This window comes from Peromyscus maniculatus, chromosome 12 (assembly GCF_049852395.1).
Source record: "Peromyscus maniculatus bairdii isolate BWxNUB_F1_BW_parent chromosome 12, HU_Pman_BW_mat_3.1, whole genome shotgun sequence".
NCBI lineage: Eukaryota > Metazoa > Chordata > Mammalia > Rodentia > Cricetidae > Peromyscus > Peromyscus maniculatus.
Window position 1 is genome coordinate 77,135,989 of NC_134863.1, and position 22,046 is coordinate 77,158,034.

General features: G+C 38.3%; 1 protein-coding gene across 7 annotated transcripts in view; it reads right to left on the minus strand.

The window, feature by feature from the left end:
- Positions 1-956: 956 nt before the first annotated feature.
- Grik1 (glutamate ionotropic receptor kainate type subunit 1) overlaps positions 957-22,046 on the minus strand; it is a 388,066-nt gene continuing 366,976 nt past the window's right edge. For 2 of the 7 annotated variants that reach the window (XM_006987927.3, XM_006987926.4), the window contains 3 exons: positions 18,080-18,330; positions 1,871-1,957; positions 1,118-1,420 (listed from right to left, as the gene is read on the minus strand). In XM_006987927.3, coding sequence (XP_006987989.1) covers positions 1,265-1,420; positions 1,871-1,957; positions 18,080-18,330 — 494 coding nt within the window. In that variant the 3' untranslated portion in view covers positions 1,118-1,264. Of the gene's footprint in view, positions 1,421-1,870; positions 1,958-13,525; positions 16,772-18,079; positions 18,331-22,046 lie in introns of those variants that run through there. The other 5 variants (XM_006987930.3, XM_006987928.4, XM_042259516.2 and 2 more) reach the window with 3 other exon arrangements.

Sequence of the window (22,046 nt, forward strand, 5' to 3'; positions counted from 1 at the left end):
CATATCCTTCCAAATTACTGTAACAAGTTGTAAAAAGATAAATATTCTAAAAAAAAAAGACTAAATCTGAAACAATGAAAATCATTGAAACTGCGAAACTCTGTAATTCAGATGTAGTTTTTAGTGACGTGAATAAGCTACATTTTCCTTTCTAAAATATCGTCATTCGACTCTGGTTCAGATGTCCCTTTGGATCACGGAGGAATGTTCTGGTGTGAGCTCATTTTCTCTTTCTTCCAGGCCTCTTTCCTTCTGTTTCTCCTCAGCTGGAGTGGTGGCCGATTGCTGGGCTCATCACATCTTACATTTTAAATGTACTAAACTCCTTTCCCACCCATTACAACCAAGTTGTTTTTTATGTCAGTGCCTTTGAACATGGTGCTTCCTCAGCCTGGGATCCTTGTGGCCTCTGTCTTATACTCCAGTATCACTTGATGATGTCTGTGTTGTTCTAACCTTGGTCTAACCTTTCCCTACAGGCAGCCTTTACTGTGCCAGGCCCAGAGAGCTGCCTCTGCATGCCTGTTCAGCCTCTGACATCACGATTCTGATCCTGCTCCCAGCAATAGACATTTTCCTTTTGTTTGTATGAGGACAAAAAAGCATATCTATTTTTCCTCACATGATATCAGCATGATGCCTTAGACTGTGGTGAACATTTAGTTTCTAAATGTACTTTCCCTTTTGAAAAAAACATTCTTTTATAATATACTTAGGAATGTTCAAATAGTATTTAAACCATGTAGAAAATTAGATTTTAGGACACAAAGATGAATGGCTTCCCTTTCTATAGTAAGCAGGTACCTTCTACAAACTGAAAGCAATTATTTTGAAACTCAGCCCCAAGTGACTGTTTCTTAACAGATTCCTCAGAGTAGCAAACACTATAGCTTGTGAGACTTAACACTCAGCCCTGGGAATGGGGGCAGGAAATGGGGACAAACGGAGACTCAAACTTGTTATGAAAAACAAAATCCACTTGTTTATTATTATTTAGAAAGCACACATAGCAATATATTGGGGGAAAAGAGAAAAATGCAAAATAAGTGTGCATACAAATTCATCTGAAAAGAATCAGTTTTGCTTCTGAATAATACCTATGTGAGCTTGAAAAATTGTGCATTTCTTCTACCTCTATCCATGACTGGAGTTATGGATAAAGATATGTGGACACATGTCTCTTACTCCTCAGAAATCCTTCTTCCACATATGTAGAGTGGGCATGGCCTTCTTCTTGGACGGTACCTACAAGTGTGTTCTCGGATCATGCCACAGTCTCTTTCCTCTGAGTTCGTCTCTGATGACAAGAAAGGATACTTGTGAAGGAAGATTTGCCCTTAGTTCTTGACTTTTTCTTTAATTTTTTCTGATTCTTGAGTGAGATTCCCAGCTCTTCCATGATGGCATTGAAAGAGAGACACTAGAGAGCACAAAATAAGAGAGTGTCAGTATCCTGCGACCCATGACCAACCTGACTTGTATTTCTTGCCTACCGTTTGATGGACATGTTACTGTTTTTAAGGCAGGCCCATAACTAATGGCCAACTCCCATCACCTCCTCCTCCACCCACTGGCCATCTGTCTGTTATACTTAAGGAAACTGAGGCAGGAAGTTAGCTCAGCAGACTATACTTTATTCACAAACACACCAGTATAGACTTTCCAGTTCAGAAAACAAAATGAAACAAAACAACAAAACAAAACAAAACAAAACACCAAAAAACTCAAGGCTCTCAAATTGACAACTTACCTTTGCTGAGACAGCAAAATAGAGTTAAATTAAGGCATTTCCCCCACTGAGATGATCCAAACATTGATAGGGTTATCAAGGCATACGACACTTCAGTAATGCTATAGAAAATGAACAAACCTTCTCTACACCAAGGCTTTCTTTTTTGCTCCCATGAAACCTTACTTTGTTCCTAAAATAAAATCTAAGTCTTGATGACTTTCCTTTCTGATAAAAAAAAAGAAAAAAAAACAGTTTTAAATTGTATATTTTTCTCCAAAAAGAACCAGAGATTCTGGCGGCAGCAGTGATGCAGCTGGGTGGAAATGGGAAATGATGGCGTTGAACTGCACAGCAAAAATAATGGTACCACACAAAGGAAGATGGAAGAGTGGCAGAACAATGCTATGCATATGCAGAAAAAAATACATATAGATACATATCTCCATCACAATACGCTGTGTCTATTTGCATGCACACTGTATCAACAGCCAACACAACACAATTGGCTGTCTTTTCTTCTATCCAGGATAAACTCTGTGGACACATTTCTGCCTTCGGGGATCAGCAGCTTTACTTTTTGATGGGGTTACTATGAAAATGTTCTCCAGTGAGATAAGGCTGCCCAGGAGGACAAAACCTGCAGGATCCACTTAGATGAAATATCTGAAATTGTCCAACGTGCAGAAACACAAGGTAGAGCGGTCACAGCATGGCCAGGGGCTGGTGAGGGGAAATGGGACAGTTGCTATTCACTGGGTGCAAGTGTCTGTTAGGAGAATGAATCATTTCCAAAGACCTGCATTGCTGATTCCAGGATGATCTTTTAAATGGAGGGATAAGAGGAAGGAAAAGGAGTGTCAAAGATTTTATAAACATTGTTGTATAAGAACCTTATTTCACTCCTGAAGTAGACGATCACAAATTATTATTGGGGATACTAAGTCAAAACAAAATGGGATTAGTACTGTCTAACCCCATTTATGAGGACTGCTAACTCCAAGGGATTTCACTGGAAATCACCTATGTTTTAGATTTTTTAAATCACTATAAGAGTTTTGTGAACTTTTCCTCATGAAAACAGCTGACAAAATCATAGTCTTGGTTTTATTTTAACTCTCATGGTTTTAAATTTAACTATTCATGGCATTTTGAATTCAAACAGTAAAAGTGAACTAAATATTGTAGCTTCCATGAGAAAAACAGCGCAGAAAGTGTTGATCGAGTGCTCCCTTCCCTAGTTTGTGTAGGGAGGTGGTAGTAGATTTTTATCCCAACTTTCATTTTTGGTTTTCTTTAAAAGACCATCCTCTTCCAAATTTTAGACTGCCTTAAAATACGACAGTCTGTGTTCTGATCAACCCTGGGTGCTCGCTCCCTGGTTTCAATCTGAGACTGAGCAAACATCATTTTATAAGTGATGTGGGTCTCTTTGTCTTCTGATCAACCCTGAGTGCTCGCTCCCAGATTTCAGTCTGAGATTGAGCAAACATCATTTTATAAGTGATGTGGGTCTCTTTGTCTTTGGTCACAAAGTTTTTGACTCTCACTTTGTCTCTGACTGTCAAAAAGAAAATGGCAAGATATTGGGGCTGACCTTTCTGTTTCCAAATTTTTGATGTAGCCGCAAGGAAAGATGACCTTTAAGGTCCCCTTCGGCCCAAGCACAAATAAATGATAGGCCTTCTCATCCACAAGAAATGAACCAGTGAAGGTCATTGCTCAACCTGGAGTGGCATGTCAAGGCAGCGTGGGAAGGACTCGTATTCATTAGATTCTCAGCCTTGTTTAATCGCAGAGTCTGCTCTAGCTTCTCTATTTCTGTTTCTGGGTTTGGGATTTTAGGAACTTCCCCCTATTAATAGTGCCATGGAAACATTATTTTTTTAAAATAATGGTTTAAATTTCTAGATGATACTTTTGACAGAAAGTATTAAGCATTCAGCTAACTACCTTTCTCTAGCGGCAGTGGGACTGAAGTCAGAGAATCCAAGGAATTGTCTTCTTTGTGAATTGCTTTGTGAAGTGGAGATGCTGCCATAGTCCTGGCTCTAGGCTTGTTTATTGCTGGTGGGTGGTGCTCACATTTTAAACATAGCTCTACGTGGCCATGGCTTATAGTTTGTAACTGACCACCAGCATCAGAATGCTGGAGTTGAAACCTAGTTATACTGGCAAGATATTTTCTCTTTTACTCAATTTCCTTGTTTATAAAATGGCACTACAGTAGAGTCTTTCCCAGACTTATGATGAAAATTCAGTGAGCTGGTGTGAGTGTGTGTGTGTATGTGTGTGTGTGTGTGTGTGTGTGTGTGTGTGTGTGTGTGTGAGAGAGAGAGAGAGAGAGAGAGAGAGAGAGAGAGAGAGAGAGAGAGAGAGAGAGAGAATAATGTAATCCCTGTCACATTGTAAATAGGTTTCTTACAATACCATTGTATCACTGCAGTGAAGATATTTCAGCTCTGGCAGTCACTGACTAATTCATGTTTTGGAAAGAAGGACACAATGAAAATGTGGATGCTTTTTTGAGTCAAGCCATTGTGTGTCCTTCCACGTAACAATTCCTTTCAGTTGTTTAGATTGTGTTTTAGTTACAATAGATCCTGTGCATATATTTCAATCTCCATTATCACTTCTCCTTTCTAATTCATAACATGTCTTGGTGCTTATGTGTGTAGCACTGTGAAAACTGTGTTGAAGGAGGAATATGTGCTTAGACATAAGACAGGCATGAAGGCTGAGTACAGCTGCTTCCCGTTTAAGACACACCAGGACAGATTTCTATGATGGCAATGATGTAGGAAAATCTATTTGTAAATGAACATGTAACAAAATGGTGTCGTCATTTGTGCTGTTAGTAAAAAACGGCAATCTCATCAGTGTTCAAAGATAAAGTGAGGCGCGCACGCGCGTGTGTGTGTGTGTGTGTGTGTGTGTGTGTGTGTGTGTGTGTATGTGTGTGTGTATGTGTGTGTGTATGTGTGTGTATGTATATGTGTGTGTGTATGTGTGTGTATGTGTGTGTGTGTGTGTGTGTGTGTGTGTGTGTGTTCTCTTTTAGAGGACAGGAAACTGAGCAACAAATAATTCTAGCTGAGACCTAAACAGTTCATCTTACGCTGCAGCACTCCTGGTTTTTAAAGGGAGAATGACATGCCTGGGGATTTGATTTCCCAAGTGCGTTTCTCTTTCTTGCTTCTCCTGCTTCAAGCATATCTCCCATATTCCCTTTCCTTCTCTCTCCTGCATTCTAATTTCTCTTACTTTCCCTTTTGGAGAATTTCTTTTTATAGTAGCTGACTTCATGGTGCCTCCTTTAGATTAGCCCCAGATGTTTGATTTCATGGTGCTAGTGTGAGCCTGAATGCAAATATACAATCTCTCTCTATACCTATAATCATCTTAGTGTGAATCTTGTCTGGGAGGGGTGGGAGTTAGTGCCCTGGCTGTACCTCGTTGGTAGTGCACTAGCATGAAGCTCGAGGTTCAGTACTCGGTACTGAATGACACAAATCATTTTTCAGATGTTCATGTTGTTTTGCTCATCAAACTATGTCAGGGAAACCCAAACAAAAAATAGTCCAGAAGAGATGTTCACCCCAAATTTGCCAAGGAAAGTTCAGAATTAGAATGTGATGTGAGTCTACAGTATTTTAGGACCTAGGTTTTTGCTTTGTTTGTTTGTTTCTTTTTGGGGGGGTGGGTGGGAGAGGTTTCTGATACAGGGTTTCTCTGAGTAACAGCCCTCGCTGTCCTGGAACTCTCTTTGTAGACCAGCCAAATCTCAAACTCACAGAGTTCCACCTGCCTGTCCCTCTCGAGTGCTGGAATTAAAGGTGTGGACTTTCTTGAATGGAATTCATATTGGTTATCAACTGACATATACTGTTAATATCAGCTTGACTTCTTGTAAACTTAGCATCTACACATTTAGATGTTTGGTTCATTTGTACATTTAGGCAAATAATTAGGGAAACAATTTTGATGATCATAATTTTATAATTTTTCCCCAACAACTTTTAAAAGGAGCTGTGGCCAGTAATCTAAGACATCTAGTCAGTAATATATTAACTTCTTATGTTGGTATAGTTTTAGCATTAATTCAAGTACATGAAATGCTCTGTGACATTGACATTGTTAATAAATTTTCATGTTAAACATTGATAAGAAAGGTGCTAGTAATATTGACATTTTTTAAATGTAAAATCATTCACTGTATTTGTAGGCTTCCTATAATTTAACAGCAAACTGTGATTTAAAATTTCTTTGGACATACCATTATCAGTAAAATTTGAGGTATTAAAGGAATATATTTCTGAGTTGCAATGGGATTATTGTTAATAGTGGTAGCTTTGTCAGAGTGTGGTCAAATTCTTGTCTTGCTCCATGGAGTCAAAGTCTCAATAGGTTTTCTTTTAAAATGAGGAAGTTTGAGACTTCACGATCTTAGCATGTTTTTTATCTTGAAGTCTACTGTCCAGCAAACTTAGAGTGTTTAATATGGTATGGGCTTAAGACAGAAAACCTTTAAAAGAACTGGAACAGAAGAACACCAAGTACATGTGTCCTACCATGAGGCTTTGGGAGGATTGGGAGCCTCCTTGTACCAAGGCTTCATTTAGTTAGATGACCACTGATCTGAGAGCAGAGAACAAATTTGAACAATCCCTGCCCTATGTAGTAAAGGAAGGCACATGAGGGCCATTTTTGGAGTAGTTATGCATGCACTGTCTTATGTAAAAAGTTCTTGTATTCCATAACAATTTGAGTACCATTTTCCTTGACATCATTCTTTTTCTGAGTTTGTTCAGAGCCCATGGGTTACCTTTCATGCACCTGCCCTTGCATCAGAGAGGCTGAATGTTGATCATATTATTACTTTCCAGGACCATGGTAATATATTGACTTGTGTCTGAGAGCTAGTGAGGGAGCTGATTCTCATCCATACCGAAAATGCTAGGGTAGAGGAAATAAAAGCACTGAAAACCTATTTCATAGCTGGGCTTCGACCTTACTCTGTCTCTGAACCCTGAGCTCCTCTTTGGATCATTTCTCTGTACCTTTGATGATGCTTTGAAGGGGCCCCTCATAGGTAATTACTTCACAGCTCTTGTCTTTTTTTCCTGTGGCATGTACACTTAACCAGTGTGTTCTTCTTCCTCCTACAGCCTCACATTTTACCTCCCTTTTCTCCTTTTGCAACCCCCCCCCACCCTTTTCAGCACTGGAACCAGGATCATCATCTTCTTAGACCCTAGATTTAAGGTAATCCATCTGCAGAAATTCAATTCCCCAAATTCTCAGTTTCCTGTCCAGGCTATCAAACTGTAAACATGAACCTGTATTGCATTCAGGACTGTCCAACAACCTGAGAAGCACAATGACCTTCTTTCTGGTTTATCTTTATTTAAAAGTTGGCATTAGAAACTTATTTTACCATCGTAGTGGATACTTTGTGGAACAGCATTCTTAACCCAAGTGGAATTCAAAGTTTTAAAGAAATTATGCATATAGGTTACTTACCAGGGCTATGAAATCCATAAACCAGGTAGGTGGAGGGGGGCAAGTAACTTCACTCTGTTTTTAACACTAGGGGTGATTTCATGGGAACCCTTGAGAACTTGAGGGGGCAATTCTGAGGCAATGCAGAATTTTGATATTAATTCATATGTTCCTTACCCATGAATCTCAATCACATTTTTCCCACTTTTAAAGTTGTAATGAGAGTTTTGTAAGCATTGTCTTGGAGTTGGGGACGCTAGGTGTACACAGAGAGAATTTGGATCATTGCATTCTTAAATACACCTTGTGGAACTATTAGAAGATACTCTAGTCTTTGAACCTATTCGTTATAATAGCTGTGTGTTTGTAAGAATGTGGAAAAAAAAACCCCAACAGTTCTGAATTGTCGAAGTTTGACAGTAGAGATGCAGTTTCAAGCTTTGAGGACACAGCACACAGGTAGAACAGAGAATGGTTCATGAAGGCACAGTTGTCTGGGGTCTGCTTTCTAAGGATTATAGTTCAACAAGGGATGAGAGAAGCTGGTCCTAGGCTTTGGGAGAAATAGAGAAGGAGCTCCTTACCTTTCACTCCCCACCATGCTTGAGTCAACTATCCATGGCCTCTAAAGGGCACTTTGGGGCAAACAGAACCTCCCCTGCCCCAGAAAGGACACAAAAGCTCCTGACACACATAGAGAGAAGGATACGGAGTGACCTACTTCAGCCCCGTAACCAGAAGCAAAGAAGTTTTCTGCAGTGGGAATGAGTTTTATGCAGACCTAGGATACACATGTCAGCAGCTCTCTTTGCTTGAAAGTGGCAGGCATGTGGACCTGCTCTCCAATATAAGCCACTAATAGTGACTTCCTTGTCTCTGGAGTCAGGGTCAGGTGCCAGTACAGCTGGTTCCTCATCCCCCTCGCTCCTCTCTCTCTGGCTTCTAGTGCTGAATGAGATGATGATCTTGTAGTGATTGTCTCATGAGGAGGGCTTGTTTTGTTTTTTTACCGTTTTTCTTTAAGCTTTTCGAAGATGAGGTAGGGCCACACAAATAAATTTCCAAAAGCCTTTTCCTCCTCAACAGAATGGCTGGATCTACCATGGACCTAGAAGTTGGGTTTTAATTGCTCACAATGCTTATTCATGGTGTCTTCAATTTTGAAGCACCAGCTCACAACCACTGTAGTGGATATGCATTTTCTTAAGATATAAACTAACTTGTTAAAAAGCTGTGGTTTTTTTTAAAATATGATTCCATTAAAAACAAAAACAAAAACAAAACAAAACAAAACAAAACAAAACAAAAACAAAAACAAAAACAAAAACAAAAAACTCCCACAAAACAGAACTCAGCTATACTTACTATGGGTACTTGTCAGATCAAGGAGATCCACTTTTGCTTGGAAAGGCTTTCTTTTGGTTAAAGGATCTGCTAACTTAGGCCTCTCTTTTTATCCCCCTGCCCTGCCCTCCAACTTTTCTTTCTGAAGGCCATCTGCAGTTAGGAGGAGTCCAGGGGGCGTGGCAGCCACTCTTCCCTGAGCACCGGCTGTGTCTTTGGCTTTCACTGGTGTGCCACCTGTCAGTTCATGGACATCAATCCATCTCTGCTAAGTCACCTGAGACGCCCATGGTTTCAATGGTCTCTCAAGGGTCTGTGCATTATGTGTCTTTTCACTTAACTTCAAGTTTACCAACCGCTATGATTCTCAAATCCCTTCTTCCACTAGCCTTTGGTTTTTCTGAGGGAAGGCATTTTTTTTTTTTTTTGTATTGTTTTTGGTGTGAGTTTGAGAAAGACTTTTTGAAGGTCTCTACAGGCTCATTACCTACATACTGTTTTCCTGCCATTCTAGACTCTGACAGAAGATTTCTCTATAAATCTTACTACTTCCTGGGCTATTCCTAGTTAAGCTAATGAAGGTATTTCTTTTCACCATTCCCTTAGACCTCTTTTGAGATTGCCATTTTTTCGTACTGTCCTGATTTGGGAGTGTACTCTGGGATGGTCTTTAGAAATTCAAGTAGAGAGGAGGAGGAGAGGGAGGGGAGGCTGTGGTTGGTATGTAAAACAGAAAAAAAAAAAAAACCTTTTAAATAAAATAAAAAAAATAAATTCAAGTATGAATCTAAGTATTTGGAGTTTCCCATTCGTGCTCTCTTTTCCCTAGAGGTGAAAATTGGGTATGGAAAGCAAAATAAGATAGGAAAACAGCATTGTTTATATTCCTCCAGGCTCTGGGTTTGAATTCCTGCTACTTATAAACTATTTGAATTGGGACAGTTGATTTATTAAATGAAACATCTGGCAGTTAAAAGCCATGTTTTCCAAGAGCTCTGCTGTGTCACAAATTTGAAAAGTCAACTTGGTACTCAAATGGCGAAAGTTTGACTCCTCTCTAACTTGATAAAGCAGATATGGGGAGGGTAAGGTAATGGGAAACAAATGCTTCGACTGTCTTTCCCAGCATTCTTACATAGGTTCTGTGTTCAGACTTGGGCCTTACCATGTATCCAGTCCTGTTTATTTCTCCTTTCCCCATATGTGCGCGATCAATTCTACGCTTCCAAGAACTTTTTATGTACATGTCTCCTTGTTGCTGTGTGTGTGTGTGTGTGTCTGTATGTGTGTGTGTTGATTTAATCTGTAGTTTCATCCCAGTTGAGAATGATCCCACTTCTGCAATAATCACTGTTTAGAAGAACTATTTATGTACATGTCTCCTTGTTGCGCTCTCTCTCTCTCTCTCTCTCTCTCTCTCTCTCTCTCTCTCTCTCTCTCTCTCTCTGTATGTGTGTGTTGATTTAATCTGTAGTTTCATCCCAGTTGAGAATGATCCCACTTCTGCAATAATCACTGTTTAGAACAGTTTGCTTATGATTGACTATGTGGGCATCCCTTAACCCCTTGATGCTGTGTTGGTTGATTGGATTATTTTCTCTATCCACAGGAGGCCTTTCTTTCAAGTACTGGCAGGGCAATGCAATCCTGCTTACCATGTCAAAAATTTAATGAGTTCAACACATGCATACAGCCATCTTAAAACACATACAGAGAAGTATTTTATTTTCATACCACTTTTGTCATTTGATTTCTTTTCCACTTTTCTAGTAAAAACCATTGTGGTGAGATGGCAACATCAAATTCCATCTTTCTAAAGTTGAGGAAATAGAGGTCTAGAGAAGCAAATTCACTTGCTTGGAGTCACATGGCCATTTAGCAGCAGTATGGAGGACTGAATTATTTTAATTTTCAAGACTCCTGTCTGTTGGGTCACACAGGACTTTTAGGGTTGGGCTTTTAGGGCGGCATTATTTGTACATTGATTAAGGCATTTCTATATGAATACTAAATGCCTCCTCATTTTTCTCATCATAATGTTTGGGTTTCTAAGCAAAGATAGTCTTCCCTCCAATACAAAAAATAACAGGCTTCTGTGTCATTTGTTAGATAAGTTAATCATAACAAAAAGAAAAAAAAATGAAGCTACAGAAAAGGTGTCAGGCTTGGGAAGACTCCTCGTGGACAGGAGGTTTTTAGTCCCTGTGGTTGTAAAAGACTCAAGGATCAGATCAGAGAAGACTACTGTTTAGAAGCTGATCATTTTATATATGAATATTTTTAAATTTGAAAATGGCATTCAGTTGAAAAATTGGGAAGAAAGACAATTCTGGTTAAGTTTATTGAACTGTCTTGTTTCTGGAAGCACAGTAACTTCACCCCATCCCTTAGGTCTTCGTTATTATTTTTGCTGTCCATACATTGTGAGGATGATGTCCTTTATTAGGTACTTTAAGTCATTCATTGAATTTGCCCTTTCATTAATGAAGTTCAGGTTTGGCAAGGTGCTAAAACATATAGTTGTGCAACTGTGGTATTGACTTGTTATTCCCAGAATGCTCTAATAATTGTAAATAGAAATTTTTTGAAATTTTAAGGAAGGATCTTTTTCTCCATATTACCAGTTTTCTTCCTTCCTTCCTTCCTTCCTTCCTTCCTTCCTTCCTTCCTTCCTTCCTTCCTTCCTTCCTTCCTTCCTTCCTTCCTCCCTCCCTCCCTCCCTCCCTCCCTCCCTCCCTCCCTCCTTCCCTCCCTCCTTTCCTTCTTTCTTTTTTCTTTTCTTTTCTTTTTTTTTTTTGGTTTTTTGAGACAGGGTTTCTCTGTGTAGCAGTCCTGGCTGTCCTGCAACTCGATTTGTAGACTAGGCTGGCCTCCAACTCACAGAGATTCACCTGCCTCTGCCTCCCAAGTGCTGGGATTAAAGGCTTGTGCCACCACCGCCTGGCCATATTACCAGTTTCTATGGAAGGAATTTTAAAAGCTGAAATGGTTTTAATTCCTGTAATCTGGACATAAAATCCTGCAGATGTGAGAAGCACTGTGAGAGGGTTCCTACAGGTGAGCTACAATGTCAGCAGCCAGCAGAGGCTCTCTACTCTCTGCAAGGGGTTAATTAGTGATGCCATTTGCAACAACTGCGTGGACAGAAAGCAGAATGGAAAGAATGCATCCCTTCCTCTTGCTTTTACATGTTATTCAGGCTTACTAGTAAACAGACCTTGAAGGGTAAACACCATGTGCTTGGAAATTAATTGAAATTTATTGTGGTATTGCATTATAGCTCATAAAGAGTATAATATAATGATTGTCAAATATAGGGAGGCCTTTTGGAAATGATTTTCCTTGCATAAGTTTATAATCATAAAAACCCAGGGATTTTCATATTTCTTATGTAGTTCTGCTAAAAAATGTTAAAATTCAATTTATAATTTTAGTCTATAACAGAAAAGTATAATATGAAGCTATATAATTTTTTTTCTCTTTGGATTAGGTGACTGACAGACTTATGAAGAAACAAATTAGTATAACATTGTTATTATTGTTGATGCCTTCGTTCAATCTTTCAATACCTTTCTACCTGACTTTAATCACATTTTAAAAATAAAACCCACAACCTGCTACTGTTTTATAACAATTCATGATTACCATCTAACTTGACAAAAGTGTTATGTTCAAGGTAGTTTTTATGTTATTTTTTTTTTTTTTTGGTTTTTCGAGACAGGGTTTCTCTGTGTAGCTTTGCTCCTTTCCTGGAACTCACTTGGTAGCCCAGGCTGGCCTCGAACTCACAGAGATCCGCCTGCCTCTGCCTCCCGAGTGCTGGGATTAAATACGTGCGCCACCACCGCCCGGCTCGAGGTAGTTTTTATAAAACCCATGTGTACCAGGTCTTTTAAAGTAAAGCAACTATACCCAGGATTATTGCAAAATAATTCATGTAAGAAAAATTATTAAAAAAAAATCCCTAGCATTCAAGATGGTTCAAAACTCATGTATATGGCATAATTTTGGAGAAAATTCATCCACCCAAGCTAACTTTAATGGAAACTAATGCATATAACTAATTTTAAATATTCTTTCCCAGGCTTTAGGAAGCATGCAGATTCCTGGCTGTGTCCACCAAAGTGAACATATGGAGCCCGAGGGTAGGAACTGCAATTCACTCCCCCAGATGGTTGTGATTGACACTAAATTCTCTGAACTAATGATGTCAATACAGTCTGATGGCTTTTGTTCTAAATTTCACTTGAAATGCAATGGACCCTGTGGAGGTCAATGTGGTCTTTGCAGTCATTTCCATAGCAACAAGAACTGGTTGTCTAAGGATGGATAAAAGAAGAGACGTGTAGAAAAACCTACAAAGGCCCAAAGCAGCAACAAACTACTTACTTGGTAATTTTGAATGGGGATAGCTCTATGTTTTACCAGAAAAACATGTAGAGATTACCAGTTGAATATCATGAAGTTTCTGTCTTAAAAGATATGCAATTTCTTCTTTGAGTATCAATATAAAGAGACCATTAATATCAGATGCTAAATATATAATCTCTCTCTCTCTTTTAGAATTGGTGGCTCTATTTTTAGTCTGAGTCAATTCATAAAAAAAAGCAAACATTTATTGGGTCCAATTACATCCATTAACTAGTGCTCAGATTACTGAATCTTAACTCTTCTTGACTATTAGAACCAATTGAGCACCTCAAATCATTATAATTGCCTTGGTCTAACTTCAGACTAATTAAAATAGAATGTCTGGAGAGAGGACTCAGAGCTCCTACTGTATACATCCTCATATCTTACCTATTCAGGCCCTTCTCTTGAGTATAGTGACTTTGCCATTCATTTTTTAACGTGTATGCAGGGAAAACTGGATAGAGTTTGTATGTCTACATTCATAATCCTGTTTTCTTTTCTTTCTTTCTTTCTTTCTTTTTTTTGGTTTTTCGAGACAGGGTTTCTCTGTGTAGCTTTGCGCCTCATAATCCTGTTTTCTAAATCTGGGTTTGTTTTAAGGTGCTAAATTTATTTTCTTACTGTTCATGTGACCAGAGAGAAATTTAATTTTTCTATAGAATGCAATATTTGTTGACAAGTATTTATTATCAAGATTTTTATAAGTGGTTTTATTTTTTATGCCATGATATGACTTCATTTAATTCTCATGGTATATATAGTAACAGCATCATTTTTATTCTATAAATAAGGAAATTGAAGCTTAGAGAATTTGAAACTTGACTCCAAATGATGAGTAATTGTCAAATGGTTTATAAACCACACACACTGTAAAGTGTCTTCCACATCATCATAGGGACTGACATCAGTGATATTGTGGTAATATCACATATCATTGATATTAATATTACCATAACTGTGTTCCCTAGAGAGCCATGTGGATAATACTGGTCTTGCTAGGTACTTTATAGAAAGAACACTATGACTTAAGCGCTTGAGAGATACTGAATAGATTAGAAGTTCTCCATCCATGACAACATATTAAATATACTAAAATCCCTTCAGGTAAGAGAATGTAGAGTGTGGTTCCCTTGGGTTATTTAATCATGAAAACTTCATTGAGGAAGCACTTTTCAGTGGCACCTATTTTAAAAAATGCTTCAGAGCAACCTTGTATTCTAGAAATGATTTCCTGGTGGTAGATGTTAGAAAACTGAAGCTAGGAGATGCTTAGTAAGTCATCTACAGTGATTCCACACAAAGCTGTGCTTGAGTCTGAGTTTGGATAATTTATAAAATTCTCCTTTAATTTTAATGTCATAACTCAAGGTTCAGGATTCTAATATCTGTTATTTCTGATAATAAAGCTGAATTAAAATGGCTGAAAGGTTTAAATGTAATGTTGTATGGGCAAGCATTTTGAAAACCATAAAATACTGTGTAAATATCAGAATTAGATAGTATACAATCTAAAACAATACCAAAATACAATTTATTTATCTATTTATTGAGACTGGGTCTCATGTAGTCTAGGCATTCCCTCGAACTCAGTATGTAGTCAAGGATGATCTTGAATTTCAAATCCTCCTGCCTCCATTTCTTGAGTGCTGGGATTAAAGATTTGTGCGACCACACATGGTTTTATGCCTAACTGGGACTGGGAAATACCACACAGGGCTTCATGCATGCTAGACAAGCATTGTGTCAGTCAAGCTATATTCCAAACTCTCCTAAGGTTAACTTTTGAAAGAAATTACTTCCTTATTCGTCTCTGAATCAAATTTTAAAGGATGGTCTGTGCAGAAAAGTGAGTTTTGCTGGTTTTTGCCAGTCTGACTTTTCCATATCATCAAGGACTCAGAAATTTTTGTAGCCGCTTTAGTATATTTAAACAGTTCTTAGGAAATAAACTTAAGTGGTTTGTAGATTGTGTGTGCTGAATCAATGTCATGAAACTAAGAGTCATGGAGACTTTATCCCACCTGATATTTGATTCTCTTGATTCTGAAAATATAAGTTCGATCAGTGACACACAGTAGACTTTTTCTACTTTAATAACAGTAAATAAATAGTAGATATTTTCATAAGAGCTCATTTATTTAAAGAACAAAGCTGAGAAACCATCATTGCAAGAGTCAATTTTTTTGCTCATGCTTTCTCAAGGAAGCATAAGGTTGGTTAGAAAGAATTGTGACTAAAATCCTGGAACCCATTTAAAGCTAAGCGAGGCCATGCAACATGACTGCCCAGATGCCAAACAACTCCTCTGGAACATATTCCTGGGGATCATTTGATATGACAAGAGATAATCTGTTGGTGGAGAACAAAGACCAACTGATTCCATATTGGAGGAGATGAAAGGGCTGTTCATTTCCCCTACTCTCTGCCAAGGGGGAAAGAACTCAGCGCAAACAGCAGACATTCCCTGTCACACCAAATTAAGCATGCCATTGGCTTCTATGTCACCACACTGAGCTAATGCAGGGATTATTCCCAGCACTTTGAATGCAGGTAGAAAATAAATCTGCAGAGATCTGTAACTAATGCATATGGAAATTCTCTCTGGTATTTATTTTCTCCACCTTGTCCTTCTTGACAGCACACTTGGAATGTATTAATAATGGTGATGGGTCCAGGGAAATGAATGTGAATTTGGCAAGGCTCAGAAAAGATGGCTTCAAGAAGAGCTACTCTATTTAGGGTGAGTGGGAAGGGAATGCAATAACGTGTGAGAAGATGTTCATCATTGCAAAGACTGAGTGTGGGTGAGCAGCAAACAGAAGATGCCATGAATTAGTTCATAGTTTACAACTCTGCTTGGCTCTTCAAGGAAATATATACATATATAGCTTGAAAGCAAATCAGGTCCTTAACGGCTCTGCACCTACAAATGACTGATAACTGCTGTTTGAAAGCCTGATGTTTCTGAGTTTCTATTCAGAAATCATTTTTCGCTGTGCCTCCCATCCCTGAGTGAGGCTCAGATTAGGTAATCCCCCTTTACGTTCAAGTTCAGCCACTATTCTTTCAGAGATGGTTTCTGAATTTTCAAGGGCCAGGACATGAGGTTTTGGGTAAATAATGCATTTAAAAGCTTGAGACTAATTTAGTTAAAAATAAAAAGTGTTATGGAGTTACTTGTATACTTATTGAGAACACATGGCTAAAGGAAATTTGGAATATATACATCTAGAGGACACATGATACAGAGAGAGGGAAGGAGGGGAGAAAGTTTGAAAAGATGAAAAGAAGTGTACAGAATTAGTATTTTCCCATGCTTTGCCCTGTTGTGTCTCAATTTTTGTTTATGAAGAAATGGTCATTTATTTTTAATTCATAAAGAAAGCACAGAGACGACAGTTTTGGACAGAATAGTTTCCTGTGTATATATGCATCTAGGAGTCTATACTCCCCTAAAGCCCTGCATCAATACATAGTGCACATTTGTCCCAGAGGCCTGAGTGGAGTGTCTGGAGTGGTGTATATACATTTTGTTAATATAAAGGGAAAGGTCATGACGGCTACTTCTACCTAGTAGACGCTATCACAAACAACACTCATTACAAACAATGCTACACCTTTTGAAAAACTCAATTATACAGTATGGACTGAGGACTGTGTCCGAATCCCTTTTTCCTCTCGTAATAATTTGCCACATTCTACGTCTGTAGATAAAGTAGTCCCGGAAGTGGAGTTGGTCGGATGGGTTTGTTTACACTGTAGTCCATAAAAGAAACAAAAAGCCTTGCATGCAAAAGAAATGGAAAAAATAAAGAAAGTGAATAAATAAAAAGCAAGAATGAATGTTTCAATGAAAAATTAAATAAAATGAAGCCAGCAGTTATGAAGCAGCACATTAAAGCATAATATATACAAGCTTTTATTTTTCAAATTAGTAGCATAAAACAAGACACTTCAAGAGCAAATTGAAAGTTAAAGCAGATCAGTCTATTCTCAAGACAGTTTTCTAGAATGAGGTCCAGGAAAGGGGTGCTCCATAGTCTCACAATTGCTTTTTAATTCTGGGGAGGGTTTCCATAAAGAAAGAAAGTTATAATGAATCATGCTCAGGACTGGGCACCCAAAATAGTTCACACATGAAAAAGTGGTTCTAGTATCCGGTTACTAATCAAAACCAGCCATACAAATTCCAAGACTCTGCAAAATGAACATGTGAAACCCTATCCTGAAAATTATTAAGGGTTTCATAATATTGGTAGTAGAACATTAAACTGGCTGTTTTGCTAATAGCTCTTAGCTTTGAGATTCAAATGGTATCTTTAAATTAATCTAGCAGATGAATATACTATAATGCCCTGGGGCTCTCTATTTTATTTATTTTAGTAAGAAATTGTCTTAAATCACAGTCATTTGTGAGTTTTTTTCTCCAAAGCATCTACATTCCAGGTGTGAATACCTTTACAAATAAAATAGGTTAAAAATGGCTTGACTATTGAAATTGCCCATCATCCTAGATGCAATTTTGAAAAATAACATCTGAAATGTATTTTATTGTCATTTTGTGTTGTTTTTCATATTTATAGGAAAATTGTATGAATTATCATTTCACACATTATATCTTGATCTAAGTAAATGCCCAATTTAAAAATATTACTTTGTATTTTTATAGAAATTATTTTACAAGAGTACATGTACTCAGAATGTATACTGAAGGGCTGGTAATATTTCTCACAAGTGTCTTCTGTAATTTTGGATTTATGCCCCTCTTGCTCTTTCTATAGTTTCCATCTTAAGAGCAAATAACTGTTGAAAAAATTAACGGAATTTTGAATTTCTGCACTGTCATTCTAAATTGTGCTAATTAGATTTAGTGCACAAGACTTTTCCTTCTTCTCATTAATAAATGATAGCGCTGCAGTGCCAGCAGCACCTGGCAGGGATTCAATGCTCTTTGCTCTAACTCAGAAATGGCTCTTCTGGGCATCTAATTCAGTAGGCTGTTACCAAAAGGGAAAGTATCCTTAAAATTCTCAAATTTAAGACAGCACGTTCAAAGGCAAAACTACCCCGTCTTAGGAAGAGATGACTCACCTGCTCAATATCATTGTTCTTCCGCGATTTGTATATAAATTCTCCAATGGCTACAAACACAGAAAGGACCAGTCCTGCAGCCAGGACAATGAAGATGCCCCCAATGTTCTCCACTCCCAGGGCGCTGGCTTCTTTGCTGTCTTCCTCGGGGCAGCCATTCCCCCGCCACCACTTCTCCTTCATCATGTGGAGCTTCCCTTCCTCTTGCAGCTGAAGAATGGCAATTGTGATTTTATCCCGGTAAGGAGACCCTGAAAGTTGGGGGTGATTGGGATGGTGGTCATCAAAGGGATAAGGAGATATTAAGACATTACACTATCCTAGAGATAAATGCTCTAGAGTTGTGAAACCTTGATGCATAAATCTGTCAGCCAAAGCTGGGAATTTCTGATCTTATGTCTTGACGGCTCTAACTAGTTAGAGGAGGGAGAGGTGATATGTTGAGGTTCACTCTGGCCCCAAGGTGTTCCTGATTCTAAATAAAGAAACGTTAAATAGGAATTCTATGACATTTCTGCTTCTGCTGAGTTCTTCACCAAATGTTCATAACTCAAGGGGTTTGTTGTTTCGATTCTACCTTTTCTGGCCTCTTGGTGCTCTTTTAATTGTGGCTGAGTTTGGCCATTCTTCCTTCTATTTCTCTGTCTTCATTAGAGCTCAGCTATGGCCACATTTCTGGCCAAGGGGAGCTAAAGTGATGGATGACATTTCTAGCCTTGTGTCATAAATCTTCCCAGCATGCTCTGCTTGCTCTCTTTCCCCAAATACACTGCAGTAAGGAAATGCTTTCAAGTCATCAGTGATGGAGGAGCCACAGAGTAGAAGAAATTTGCTCTCTAGGATCACTACACGGAGCAGATCCTTCTTTTTGACCAGACTGAGCTATGGCACTCAAGGAATGCTAACTGTGGAAGACATTAAAAAATTCAGATGGTGTTTATAGTGGTTCGTCCATACCAATTAGTATAAAATACACTCTGAATAATTCTGAGATGCTATAATATTCTATGTCAAGAATTTGGTAATATTTATGGTCTGTCTTTTCATAATTCCATGGAAACTTTAATTATGAAGGGTTGGAAAGTGCCAAAGTGTATACATTTGGACATAGTATCTTAATTCTTAACTCCCGTGTTAATCAGTGCAAAAGAGATAAAACAAAATTCCTTTACTCCTTTATTTCCTTGGACGGCAACATTCTTGATAGTATTTTTTTCTCCTTGGTAGTAGGAATCTCCCTTTGCTTACAAAATTTAAAGCAATTGCTGGTGGAGATAACTTAAAAAGTCAGGTATCTTAAAGACAAGAGAAAATCCTAAAAATAATAAAGTCAAGGCCATTTGTTAAATAGATTTAAAGAAATTTAAAATCTGAAGTTATGATTAAGAACCAAGAATCTAAGTCAGTTTTCCTCATTTCTTACATCTCAGCACTATTTCTGTGAAAGTGCTCCTGGCTGTTCTCCCATCCCCACAGATGACTTATGTCTTATGTCACAGCTTAAGTTCAATAAGCTCAGGCTCAATATTTTGTCATTTGTCATTTATTTTTTCATAAGTCTTAAAAAATAATTGTCAACACTCAAAATCTACTTTGAAAGAGGACTGAAATGCTTTAGAGGGAGATTATAGCTTGTCAATTCAGAGTATGGATTTTGGGGTGAGAAAATGGATTTTGAAAACCAAATAAGAGATATCAGGTATTTGCTTAAACTTTCTCAGAACAATGGGTAGAGGCAAAATTAGCAGCAAGAGAGCACAAGCAAATGAGAGAACCTGGAGTACTTTGCTTTAAGGTACATGGAAGTGCTTTGATGAGCGTGAGAGCAATACTCCTGGCCATGGCTGCACAGTAGTCATAGTGATCTACGCAGTGGGTACGAAATAAATGCTTGCTGCCACTCTCTTCCTGCCTTCAGGCTGCACAAGACCTAACACATTACAGACAGATGGAGAGCCAATCTCTGCTTAATGTTGGTCTCTAAGGAAGGTAATTTCCAGTCTTCCAGTAACCTGTTTAAATCTTAACTGCTCTCATTCTCTTGAAGTTTTATTTTAAATCCCTCAGGAGGCACATTTCTAGAGCTTCTGTCCTGAGAGTCTCTAGGCAGCAGTTTTCAATTTTAGCTTGTGACTGAGCCAACTTTGCCAATCTTCTATTATGGGAGAGACTTCGGAGCCTCTGGGGACTCAGGGCAAGACTAGCCATGGCAGGGACCTTTTTACATCTCCATATCTTTTTAGCTTCAATCTTTGTTACTGCTTAAGTGGCCTAGTTGACATCAGAACTAACTTCTTGCAAATCATTTGGGGAAAATAATGTATGTGTACACATGGATCTTCCTGAATAGCAACTGATCTTCCTTCAAGAATAAATTCATCATAAAAGAAACATCTCTCAAATGTTTCCAGCAGCTGTATTCCCCATGGATGAGTTCACTCTGAAGCCCACCATCTGTTCCAATTATTCCCTCATTGTTTTTGCTTTAAAAGCATGACAGGTTTATCACCACTATGAAAAATTTCTGGAGTATATTTCTTTTCATCTAGGAAGGGGAGATGGAGGCTCTTTAACACTAGCATTTGCTACAGGTGAAGTTGGCAAGAGAGAGCCTGAATGAATCTATTTAGGTCTCTCTGTGTAATAGATATCATCATATGCAAATGGAGACAGACTCATCACAGAGTCAGCCACTCACAGGAGGGCAGACAGCAATCCACAAAGTGCCAGATTCACTCAGCAGAGTTGCAGGAAGGATCAGCTGCCACAATTCCTGCCTCACACCACCACTACACTGTCAGAAAGTTTAGATTGCAAGTATTCCATTCTTTTTTAATTTTTTTTTCAGAGTTAAGGATCAAACCCAGGGCCTTGCACTTGCTGGGCAAGCACTCTACTACCGAGCTGAATCCTCAACCTCTAAATATTCTTTGAAAGGAATACGAATTAAATTCTCATGTTCACGTGCAGCTGCTCTCAGAGTGATATGCATTCTCTTTTTCTGCCATTTCTACACACAGAAAATTTGGTGTCAAAGAGGGGTGCTGAAGGGATAGGGTAGGGGTTGTAAGATAGAGAAGATGGGATGAGAAAGGTCCCCGTAAGATAATCTAGTTTAAAGATGGCTGAATTAAGAAACTCCAGTTGCTACTCAAGAAGACACAGCACGTACAATCAATCCTGCGGTCCCAATTCTGCAAAGATTAAGGCAAAGGCATCCTTTACTGGTATTTTTTTCCTGACTTATGTTTCATTACTAAACCAGCTGTGGGGAAACATAAAGAGCATTTGCTCATCTTTTTTTTCATGCATATTATCTAAAATGAGATGGCCAAGCTGTGCTAGGCTATCATTTTGAAGGCCCCAAAGGTCCATTATATTCATTTAGTCATTGTCTAACAATCTTCATAAGCCCCCTGAAAACATGTTGAATAAATAAATGGTGTAAGAGATTCCCACTTGGAGAACTACCAGGAACACTGATATTCCCATCAGGAAATGTCATTGGAATTAGATGGGCACCCAGTTTTAGCTCTCTGCCTGCTCCTTTTCCCATGACACTAACTAGCTTACTTCTTTAAGTCTGATCAAAAGCTTCACTGTTGATCTTTTGCATCACTGGGATGCCCTCATTGGTTAAGCTCTGTGTCTTTGGGATACAATTTTTTTCCTCCTTGTTTCTGTGTCACACGACTTTGAGATTCTTGAAAGTGTGTTCCTAATTGCTTATTTTAATTGTTTGTCTGTCATCTTGTCTATGGGTCCAGCTTTCATCTTGTGTCTGTGATGTGATATTTATGCTGTGTATGTTACTGTGTGCCACCTTTAGTACATGTAACATAAGTTCCTTCAAAAGAGTTTAATTCATACTAGCCTAAAAATTAGTAAACACATATGTAAACTTAAAGTTTAGCTAAGTACATTACATTTAAAAGAAGAAATTAGTCATTTTAAATTGACAAGAAAT